Source organism: Halichoerus grypus, chromosome 5, assembly GCF_964656455.1.
Source record: "Halichoerus grypus chromosome 5, mHalGry1.hap1.1, whole genome shotgun sequence".
In the NCBI taxonomy this organism is placed as follows: Eukaryota; Metazoa; Chordata; class Mammalia; order Carnivora; family Phocidae; genus Halichoerus; species Halichoerus grypus.
In genome coordinates, this window is record NC_135716.1 from 85,052,776 (window position 1) to 85,064,072 (window position 11,297).

At 59.5% G+C, this 11,297-nt stretch overlaps 1 protein-coding gene across 4 annotated transcripts; it reads right to left on the reverse strand.

Annotated features, from left to right (window-relative positions):
- Positions 1-40: 40 nt before the first annotated feature.
- On the reverse strand, positions 41-9,460 carry ZNF687 (zinc finger protein 687). 4 transcript variants are annotated; one of them, XM_078072448.1, is made up of 10 exons: positions 8,600-8,749; positions 5,966-6,074; positions 3,471-5,593; positions 3,147-3,325; positions 2,654-2,830; positions 2,403-2,565; positions 1,914-2,246; positions 1,708-1,820; positions 1,322-1,463; positions 41-1,176 (listed from the first exon to the last, which is right to left on the reverse strand). In XM_078072448.1, exons 3-10 carry the CDS (start codon positions 5,574-5,576, stop codon positions 679-681), a joined length of 3,711 nt encoding a protein of 1,236 aa, XP_077928574.1. In that variant the 5' UTR covers positions 5,577-5,593; positions 5,966-6,074; positions 8,600-8,749; the 3' UTR covers positions 41-678. The 4 variants fall into 4 exon arrangements, with proteins under 4 accessions (XP_077928574.1, XP_035974610.1, XP_035974608.1 ...); XM_036118717.2 differs by lacking the exons at positions 5,966-6,074; positions 8,600-8,749 and adding an exon at positions 9,272-9,460; XM_036118715.2 differs by lacking the exon at positions 5,966-6,074 and having other exon boundaries at positions 8,600-8,751.
- Between the last annotated feature and the right edge of the window lie 1,837 nt (positions 9,461-11,297).

Consider the following 11,297-nt stretch of genomic DNA (forward strand, 5'->3'; position numbering starts at 1 on the left):
AGTCCACAATGTCCAGGTCACATAAAAAGAGGAGCGTGAATGGGGATTAAACCACGAGCAGTTTTAATGGTCTGGTTTTCTCCCTCCTATTATTTCCCCACTGTTAGTATTATTATTACTACAAGAATAAAGGATTCCTGAGAGCCTGTCCCCTCCTCTCCCTTGGGCCCCCCTTGACAGGACTCGTCCCTACCAACCCCCCTGGATTTCTGGGTAAAAAAAAAAAAAAAGTGAAAGGCACTGCAGGGGTGGGGGTGGGGCTCAAGTGCCAGGGAGTCTGAGGGGTGGTGCAGGGGCAGGGCCAGGCCCTTGAGGGTTGAGAAGCTTCCTGAGGGCCCCAGTGGCGGGGGGGGGGGGCCTTCCCTGGGCCCCACTAACAGGCCTAGGAAAGTCCCTCCTCCCACCCCAACCCACTCGGGGTCTGCAGCAGGAGGATAATTAGTGTTGGGCTCAGAAAGGAGGAATGGAGGGCCCACTCTACTAGGACCCAAGGGCCAGACCCAAAGGGGGGACTGCAAATCACTATATCCTCAAAAGCCTGTTGTGTTTGGGGGCTGGGGGAGAGGAGCTGAACAAAACGTGAATTAGAATGAAATCCCTAGCCCAGGGACAAGACAGCAGCAGTGACCCAGGCTCCCGCCGAAGAGGGAGAGAAGGCCGGTCAGTCCAGGCCTGGGCCTAGTTGTCCCCACTGCCCCCTTGCCGAGCCCTGATGAACGCCATGCCGTGTGTGCGGAAATGGGTCTTGAGGTTGAGAGGGCTGTCACAGCTCTTGCCACAGACCTTACAGGTCAGCGGGCCTCCAGAAGCCGACAAGGGAGACTCTCCGCCCTCTGGGTCAGACCTCAGTGGAGGAGGGGCCTCTTCTTCCCCATCACCCAGGCCCAGGGCACTGGCGCTCCCCGCACCCCGTTTCTTCTTGTGGCTGATGAAGCGGTGCCTGCTCAGAGAGCCAGGGGAGGCGAAGCACAGACCACAGTCGAGGCACTGCTGGGCACCGCCATCCACCCTCAAGCCCACCATGAGGCTCTGCTCCACCGAGCCGCTGCTCCGGTAGCGCAGGGGGCCGTGGCCTCCCGAGCCGGGCCCGCCCCTGGGGGACTTGGCTGGAGGTGTTGTGCTGTCAGGCTCCTCACTGCAAGAGTCAGAGGACTGGCGGCGCTTCCGTCCCGGCCCCTGGCGAAGCGAGGGAAGAAATTAGGCCTCCCTATCACCCCACACCGACCCTGCCACCCCCGCCTAGCTTCCTGAGGCCAGGGCCTAGAACCCTGCAGTTTCCCAGTCCCACAGCCCCGAAAGAGCAGGCTGGGCCTCTGCCTACCTGGGCTCTGGCTCCGGGGCCCCGAGCCAGGGTGCCCCCCCGGCCGGGGGACTGGGCCCCGAGCGGCAAGCCATGCCGGACCTGGACGTGTTTCTCCAGGATCAGGCGGCTGCTGAAGGTGCGTTTTCCCTCTGTGCAATACCTGCAGGGGAAGAGTGGGTCACGTGGGTGCCAGGAGACTAGCCCAAACACCAAGGCCTGTGGCTGGGGGGGGGGGGGGGGGGGGGACGTTCCCAGAGCAGAGGGAGGTCTCAACCTTTGGTCCACTCTCGAGTCATGGCTGGAAGGTACTTAGTGGGGCTGGGGGCATGGGGTGGGCAGGTCACTTGCTGCTCAGAAAGGGTAAGGGGCTGGGGGGGTGTTGCGGATGAGGTGGCAAGGGTTACCTGCATGGGTAAACTCGCTTGATACCCTCGTGATTGACCCTGACGTGGCGCCTCAGGCTGGGGGCGGAACAGAAGGAGCGCTCACACAGGCGACAGGGAAACTTTTTCACTGACTGGGAGAGCAGAGGGTAGGGAACCTCAGAGCCAGGCTCTAAGACCCCTCCGCACAGCCGCACAGCCCAGTCCCAGGGGGAAGGCCCACTCACCTTGCCGTGCTCCTTCTTCATGTGAGCCACATACTCGTCTCGCTCAGGAAACCAGGAGTGACAAAGGCCACAGGTCCAGCCTCCAGGGCCCCCACCCCCACCCTTGATGCCTTTGTTCCCTAGTTCCCGTCGGGGCCGTTTGGTTGGGCGAGGGGGCTCAGGAGAGCTGGGTAGTTCTTCTTCTTCTGAGGATGAAGACGAGTCCTCAGTAGGGGCAGCTGCTCCTCCCCGAGCCACAGCCAAGTCCTCGGGCTCAGCCTTGGGGGTCATAAGGGCACCCGCAGCCCCTTTCCCAGCAGTCTCCTCCCCCGGGCGCCCGGACTGATGGGTGTTCTGTGACAGGGAGACAAGGGGGTGGCCACCGTGGGGGAGGGCCTGGCTTTGCCAGAGGCCTCGCTGCTCCCCCACGCCCACTTCCTGAGGGTTATGTTACCCTAGCCCCAGGTCAGCACAGCCAAGCGCCCCGCCCCTGTCCCTCAACTCCTCTACCTTAAGATGTTCCAGCATGGTCCTTTTCTGAGCAAAAAGCAGAGGACAAGATGGGCACTTAAAGACGCTGACACGCTGGGGCAGCAGGTGCTGGTCGAAGTGTGAGGAGAGGAGGGGTTTGTGAGTGAAGACCGTGTCACACATGGCGCACTTGTAGATCATCCTGTGTGGGCGGAGAGGACAGTGCAGACACCGTGCCCACCGGGGCCCCAATCCCGCTCTGGCCCACCCCGCTCCCTGCCGGGTCTCACTTGGCCTGCTGCGTGTGGAAGCTGGGGTGCTGGGTGTATAGGTGGGCGTGGGCGCTGGGCGCGGACTTGAAGGCCATGGGGCAGATGGGGCACTTGTGGAAAACCTCGCAGTGCGACGTCTGGATGTGGGACTTGATGGAGTTCACGCCCCCGAACACCACCGCACAGCTGGGGCACCTAGGCGGCAGGGGGCGCGGAGGTGAGGCAGGCTGTCTCCAGCCCGTGCCCCAGCCCGCTCACCCCTGGGAACTGCTGGACTCAGAGGTCCACGGCGGCCGCGGGGGGGCACGAGCAAGGCGGGGAGAGGAGGCCCGCGGAGGCCGAACCGGGGCAGAGACAGACAGATCTCGGCCTGAGGGGTTCAGCACGAGAGATGCGGCGCTCCCTGACAGGCCAGCTAAAAGGCTGGTGCTGGGACACCGGAGGCCGTAAAGTGCCGGGGGGGTCCAGGGGGGGCAGTGGCCAGACTGTGGGGAGGAGAGGCAGGAGGCACCTGTAGCCCACACGGCGAGACAGATGTAGACAGGCCTCCCGAAGATGGGTCTGAAAATTGGCTTGCAGGAAGTTGCCCCCACACTCCGGGCAGACATGGGGAGGCCGGTTCTTATGCATGCGCTGGTGGGCACTGAAGCTGCAGCGATTGGGGAGCATCATGGGGCAGGTTGGGCACACCTGTCGAGGGGGCGGAAAGAAGGGAAGTCGGTGAGGAGTGGCCTGTCCCCCATGACTTCTCCTGACCGAGCCCCCACCACCTTCCCAGATCCTACTCCCATGGCGGCGGCCTCTACCCCGGGAAGCACCGCGAAAGGGAACTCACAGTGCTGCTGGCCCCGGGGGCAGGGGGCCCGAGCTGCTGGAAGTGGGCAGCCATGCCAGCCTTGTCCCGGCACTGCTCCTTGCACTCCAGGCAGCGAAAGCACGTGTAGGCCGAGGTGGCAGGGGCAGCAGGCGGCTCAGACGAGAGCGGCAGCACAGGGGCCTCGGCGGCAACGGCGGTAATGGCGGCGGTGATGGCCCCGTCACCCTTGCCCAAGGCAGGCAAGGCTGGAGGTCCGAGGGCGGGCGGGACAGCCAGCAGGGGCGTGATGTCCGGCTGCCCCACCATCTGGTCCAGGGCGACGGGCCTCATGACCAGGTGTGAGCACTGCATGACGAGCCCTTTGTCCTTGTGCTCTCGGGCGTGCAGCAGCAGGCTGCACTTGTTGAAAAAGACCAGGCGGCGCGCGCAGTGGTTGCAGGTGACCTCGATGCGCATGCTCCGGCGGTCATAGTGCCGCGCCAGGCTCTTCTCCAGCGAGAAGGCATCCCCACACTCGAGGCAGCGGTAGCCTGTCGGAGGCAGGGCCAGCCCGGCCTCGGCCGGTGGGCTCAGGTTGGGCCGGTAGGCAGGCAGCAGGTTCTTGCTGTTGAGGATCTTGTTGAAGGCCTCCACCAGGCTGGACTGGGTCCGCGAGATCACCGTGCCACCCCCTGCACCTGGCCCGGTGGCCGCCTTGGAAGGCTGCACCATCACCACCGAGGCACCGTTCACCTTCTGCCCCCCGGTCCCCAGCCCTGCCCGCCCCTCCACCTTGGGCAGGGCTTGGGGCACCAGCCCTAGCACATTCTTAGCCAGCGTCTTAGGGCTGGTGGCAGCGCCCCCGGGCAGAACGACAGCTTTGCGGGCCACGCTGGCCGCCATCAGCATGGCAGTGCTTGCGTTCTGGATGGTGGCCACGGGCAGCACGGTGCCCTTTAGCCTTGTGCCGTCACCCAGCTGGACGCTCACCACCTTTGGACCCTCCGGGGTCGAGGTTGCAGGGGACAGCTTCAGGAGGCCAGCCTCAGCCAGGAGGGTCCCCTCAGCCAAGGGGGCAGGAGGATCAGGGTCTGAGGGGACCCGGGTTACCGTCCTTGTGATATTCCCGCAGGATGTTTTAATGGTCTTGATCCGCACCTTGAGAGGCCTTGAGGAGCTGGAAGAGGCAGGGGAGTCATTGCTGTCCTCATCTGCAGCCTCGGCTCCACTAGAGGGACTCTGGGGACTTTCGGGCGAAGGCTTATCCACCGGCCCCTCCTCCTCTTCTTCCTTCAGGGGCTGACAGCGGGGCACTTTGGGGGAGGCAGCAGGGCTCTGATGCCCGGGAGACTGCTTGAAGAAGGGCAACCCAGCAACCCCGGGAGGCGAGGCGCTGGCAGAAACGCCCGTGGCCTCGGGGCTCGAGCCAGAGCCTAGCCCGGCTAGGCCCTGAGGATGAAGGGGGCTGCAGCTGTCCTGCTTCATGGTCCCCAGCGGTGGGGGAGAACCAGGTGGCAGCAAGGCGGGGCCATTCTCCCGGGACAGCTCAAAGGGAGAGGGGAAAGGAGGTGGGGTCATGGCCCCTTCCCGAGGCGGGGAAGGTGCAGAGGGAGGGAGGGGATCAGGGTGCTCCCCTGGCTCAGGCCCAAAATGAGCAAAGAGGTCCAAAGGAGCTTTGCCTTCCATGGCTTTTTCTTTCCAGGTACCTCCACTGGGAGGAGCTGGAGAGTGGGGTGTACCTGGAAGGGATGACTCAGGGCCCCCAAAACCATTCTGCATCAGACGAGGCCCCACAGGCCCTTCCTTAGTCACCCCCCCAGCCCGGGCCCCTTCCCCTCCTGAACTCCCAGCCGGGGACTCAGGCTGCTCAGGACACACAGTGTTCTTGACAATGACGCTGACTGCTGAGATGTCTGGCGGCGGCAGGCCATGATCAGAGGCCTGGGCTGGAACCTCGGGGCCATCCCTGGAAGCTGCTGCCGTTGCTTCTCCAGAGTCACCTCCTACACTGGGTTCTGGCTTTCCTGAGCCACCAGGCCCTTCGTTTTCTTCTGGCCCAGAGTGGATGGCTTCATTTGCGTCAATATCGGGGATGTCAAATGCAGCAAGGAGGTCATCAAAATCAGGGGTCTTCATGTCCCCCATGGCAGCAGGTCCCAGACCTGATGAAAACAGAAAAAAAGAGCAAGAAACTTAGCCTTCAGGAGGCAGGTACCCTGGCCCACCTCCCTTGGGATCTCCATATTTATCCTCTCGGGACCATGCACAGTCTGACTTGGGTACACTTTTACCACAGCGCAAATCCTACAGCTGGTGGAGGTACCTGGTTTGCCAAACCCTAAAACTGAAAGGTAGGTTATGTGCACATTCCAGGGAAGACACCAAGATCGAGAGAAAGCAGAAGAAAAGGAACTTCTCAGAAATACAGCTGAGAGACAAGGATAACAGAGACAGAGGGAGTTCAGTGAAGATCTTGGTTGAAACCACCTCAGCCCCTCCTGTGCCCAGCACAAAACCCATCAATTAATCAATACCACTATTAAGGAGGAAGATGTACAGGACGCTCTGGGTCTAAGGGCTCATTCATGGCAGCATGGGATCCATTCATAATTCTTCATGGATCTTCTGGGGGTCCACAGAGATCTGAAAGGCCATGTGTACAAAGGGACAGTGACTTAAGCCAAGATGAAGAAATGATTCTAGTTCCAGCTTTATCAATGGCCTGATGTCCACTGCCTTACTTTTGAAAGGGGAGGCAAGTAACCCATACATCACAGGGTGATTCTGAGCACAATATGAATCATAACCCTGAGAGTCAGAACCCAGAATAGGATTTATTATTACAGCTGGGACAAAAAAGGACATGTCAGGTCAAGGAGGAACTGGGAAGGAGAAAGCACTGGGAATCTGGGGCTGGGGTCAGAGACAAGAGTCAGGGGTCAAGTCTAGGGACTTGGGGAGACCACTGGCACCTGGAGATCTAGCTTGGTTAACAAGGAGAAGTGGACTCAGGGAAATCACCCAAGAGACCAAGATGGACAGAATAAGACACAGGAACAGAAAGAGACAAAGACAAAAGACAGGGGAAAACCGTGACGGCAGCCTGGTCACAAGGGCCCCAGCCTAGGCCTCTCCTGTCACAAACACCTGCCGCTAGCTCACCTACCTTCCCCAGAGTGCCTCTGCCCTCCCGGGGCCAGCCCCTCCTCTCTCCCTCCCTCCCCATCTTGCTCTCTCAGGGCCAAACTCCAGGGTAACATCCAGCACAACCGCCACATAGGGGAAAAGCCAAGCCCCCTTACCCCTGTCATTCCTGCTCTGAACTCCTAATTCACACTCCTCACCCTTTTCATTTTCCCTTGGCAACACCAGTCCAGGAAGTCTTGCCCAACCCCAACCTGGCCCAGTGAGTGTGCATGCGCACACGCACGTGCGCACGTGCACACACACACACACAAAATCCCACAAGACACATGTGGCACTAAACCAACATGGCCAGCCTGAAGCTTGGGGGGGACCCGGATCTGTTCCTCACCAGTTTCTCCCCACAAGTGTTTCTAGATCTAGGAAGAAGAAACTGAAAAAGTCTCTGTCACTACACATTCTCTGCCCAGGATGCAAGCCATTTCTCAGGGCCAATTCCCTCACCTCCTGCCAGCCTTTAGACTGAAACTGGAGATGGTCCCAGCAGGTGGTAGCTGGCAATGGTGGGACCAAGGTAGGGTGGAGGAACAGGGGACCAACAAGAGGAAGAAAAGGAAGTTTCCCCTCACCACCACCCCCTACTTAATTCTGCAGTCTCTGGATTTAAACAAAGCCCTCCACCCTTTGCCTCTGCCCTGATGGAGAGCTAGGGCCCTCCCTCCTCTGCCTGCTTCTCTCCCCACCAGGAGAAACCCGAGCTACCTTCCACGCCGGCCCTCAGAAAAGTGGGCTGGTGGAGCACAGATCAGTGGCGACTAGGAGAAAACATCTGCCCACTCGCCCTCCCCAAGCAACTCCCCCTTTGGCGTCCAAGTGACTTAGAGGTCATGCGATAGCCAGGAGCCGACGGTCCACCAAGCAGCGGGAGCTCAAGGCCAAAGAGGCTTCCCCCACCCCACAGCCGAGGCCTTTCTGCGGCTGCTGTGCCCGGACTCTTGGGCTCCGGCCCTCCCCCCTTTCCCTCTTGTTCTTCCCCAAAAGCCAAAGGAAGGGGCTGAACAGGAAGAGGGTGAACTGGCCTGGGTCGGCAGGGGGTTCCACTGCTCTTTGCCTGGCCCGGGGCCTGCAGAGCAGGGCGAGGGGCCGGCGGCCGGGGGCGATTAGGCTGCCGCCAAGCTGGGCAGCGGGCGGAATTAAGTCCCTGCCATCTGCCGAGGGCCGGCGCCGCGAGCATGTCCGGGGTTGCGGGGAGGGGGCGGGGTGTACAGAGGAGAAGCCACTGGGGAAACTGAGGCGCACCGCGCTTCTCTCGCTCCCACCGTGAGAAGGGAAGGACCGGCCCCGGCCAGGCCAGGCCCTTGGGGAGCTGCCGCGCAGCACCTCCCGGCCCAGGACTTCACCGGAGTAGGGGAGGCGCGTGGAAAGAGAGGAGTGGGGAGGGGACGGTCTTTGCGTGACTCGCAGCTCTCCGGCCGGGGTCCGTCCCAACTCCCACCTCCTCCCCTCCCGTCCCGGCGCGGCACAGCCTCCTCCTCCCGCAGACTCCCGCGGCTCCCTCGAGACTGAGGAGTGATCCGAAGGCGCGCGGCGGCCCGGGGCACGAGCCTGAGTCCGGCCCGGGCCCGGACGCTGACCCGCGCCCAGTCGGGGTGCAGGCTCCGCTCCGGCCTGGCCCAGCTCCCCCGCCCCCGCCCCCGAACACGGACACCATTTTAGGTCGCGACATCCCGCAGCCACCAGTCACCGGGCCGTGCTTCGGACGCCTCTTGGGATCGGGGCGCCAGGACTTGGGGACCCCTACCCTCCCTCCACGTTTACCCGGCTAGGGGCTGTGCTTTCAACAGGCTGGGAGTTTCGCCCATCAGCCTCAAGGGATGGAGGCGGCGGCGGGGCCTTCCTAGAAGCCGCCCCAGGGGGGCGGCGCGGAGAAGGGGGTAGTTGACCAAGTGGGGGAGGGGCGGGGGTATTTACCCGCCCCCCCAGGGGGCGGGGCCAAGGGCGGGTATTACCCCAGGCATGCTTACTTGTTCCGCTCCAAGTGCGGGCCGAGACCCGGCGGTCTCTACCCTGCTCCCACCGCCACCGCCACCGCCGCCGCCCTCCCCGAGGCCGCCGCTACTTCCTGCTTCTCTCCCGTTCAGCCTCCCCCTCCTTCAGCTCCCTCCGCGTTCCAGGTCTGGGCTGCCCGCTTCCGCACTCGCCATTGGCCAACACCCCCGTCGTTCAGCACTGCGCCCCTCCCAGGCCCGCACTGGGTTGGCCCTAAGTACTGCCGCTCGGAACTAGCCCCTCACAGTCCTCCCAGCCTCATTGGGCAAGGAGCCTAGGCCTTCTGAAAATGCCTCTCCCCATTGGTTGCGCCGGGCCCACCTGCCCCATCTGGGCATCTCAAAAATGACTGGCTTCCGCTACTGTCGCTTAGAAAGAAGCCAATCTGATCCCCTGCTTTCCCTCTGGAGGTGGTGACTGTCCCAGGTGCGTCTCCGCCCCCTCACTCCCTATTGGCCGCAATCTTTGAAGCCCGCAGTTCACTTATGCAAATTAAAAGAACTCTCAGCTTCTATTTGGTGGGCACTTTGAGGAAAACCTCGTCGACTCTGAGAGAAGCCCGGATGCGTAGATCCTTTCGCTCTGTTTTCTCAAACTAAACCCCAGTGTCAGTCATGCTGTGCAGAAGTCACAAAATGGGACGTTACCCAAAACATTACGTCATCTGGTTGACCAGTTCCTTGCCGTTTTCCCACTGTCTAAATCGTCATATAGTCTGGATGGATGGGGTTCTCGCGCGGGCCAGCTCCTGGGCGATGGCGTCACCCGTCCCTTCTCCCTCTGCAGGAGGGCGTGCAGTAGGGGCGGGATTAGGAGTGTGGAAGGAACCGGCACCTGGAGCCCGGGACAGCCCTGCAGACCGGAAGTGGAGGAGAGGTGACGTTAGAGTGCTGGCGTGGCCTGGGCCATTTCCAAAGGGATCTTAAAGCGGTATGCTGGTAGGCTTCCTAAGCACGGGGATGGGGTGTGAGCCGGCTGTCGCTTCCATTTCCCATTTAAGAGCTCTCCTTTTCCCCGCCCCCAGCACGGGCTGGGGGTGGAGTCGAAGCCGGTTTTCCCGCGCTTTGTTGCCACGCCCCCTGGAGGCGGGGGAAGGGGAGGGGATGTTCCGCAACCAAGTTGCGGTGGTACTCACAATACATATGCAAGCCTCGCGTGCCCTGCAGAGCACAGGCTCACCGGCCTGCGAACCTCCGCAGCTTGCGGCGCACGAAGACGTTCATCACCGGGATGTGGTTATTTTAAAAGTGGTTTTGTTACCCTGCGCAGGGGTCACTGGACCTCTAGACCTCTGGATCTAGGACTCTCCGGCGTACCCTGAGAGTTTGCATGAGTAATAGCGACTGTATTGAGATGTGAATCCGAGCCTCTGGGTGGAAATCTTGGGAAATCTATGGTTCCATCGGGCAGGTCGCTCGACCTCCCTGAACCGGTTTTCTCATGGATAAAATTGGGGTTATAATACCAACCGACATGATTGTTTTTGTGAGGATCAAACGCATTTAGTGCACCTGGGTGGCTCGGTGGGTTGAGCGTCTGCCTTCAACTTGGGTGGTAATCCCAGGGTCCTGGGATCGAGTCCCGCGTGGGTTCTCCGCTCAGCGGGGAGCCTGCTTCTCCCTTTCTCTCTGCCCCTCCTCCCCGCTTGTGCTCTCTCTCTCAAATAAATAGATAAACATATTTTTAAATTAAAAAAAAATAAATGCGTTTAGAACGTAAGGTTCTCTGTAAAGTGATGGGCAAATGGAATTAGTGCCTCCCTGTCTGCCGCCTTCTTGTTCCAGGTTTGCCTGCAGTTACTCCAGCTCACACAGCTCACAGCGTGGATGTAGCCAACCGGCATTCCGTTCCCACCTCCTCTGCGTCTTCCTGCATGGAATAATAGTCACTACTGATGCACACGTACTGTGTGTGGGACCTATTATAAGAATTTCATGTATATTAACTTACATAATCCTTACCACAACCGCATGAGGGAGGTACTATTATTATCTCCATTTTACTGGGGAGGAAACTGTGGCACAGACAGGTTAGGTTAGGTATTAAGCAAGGTCAGAAGCAGTGGAGTTGAAATTCTAAGGGTCTAGAAAGCTAAACAGGTTTCACAGATTCTTTTGCCCAGAGAGTTCTGAATAGAAGTTTGTTCTTCAGTTAGATGCACTATTCACTCACCTAAGAAATATTTTAATTCAAACCAATACTTGAGCACCGTCTATAGGTAAAATACTGTTGTAGGCACTGAGGATACAGCAGTGAACAAAGCTGACAAGAATATCTGTCCTCATGAAACATACAGAGAAGACAAACAATAAATATGGTAAATAAGTAAGATAAATAGAAGCATGTTAAAATCGATAATTGCCAGGAGAAAAATGAAGCAAGACTATTAAGCCATGAAAAGAAATGCAGGAAGTTTAAATGCATATTGCTAAGTGAAAGAAGCGAACTGGAAAGTCTGTATACTGTAGGATTCCAACTATATGACATCCTGGAAAGAGCAAAACTGTGGGAGCAGTAAAAAGATCAGTGGTTGCAAAGTGTTCAGATGGAGGGAGGGATGAATTGGTGGAGCACAGTGGATTTTTAGGCAGTGAAACTATTCTCTATGATACTGTCATAGTGGATACATGACATTATACATTTGTCAAAAGCCCTACTGTAAACTATGGACTT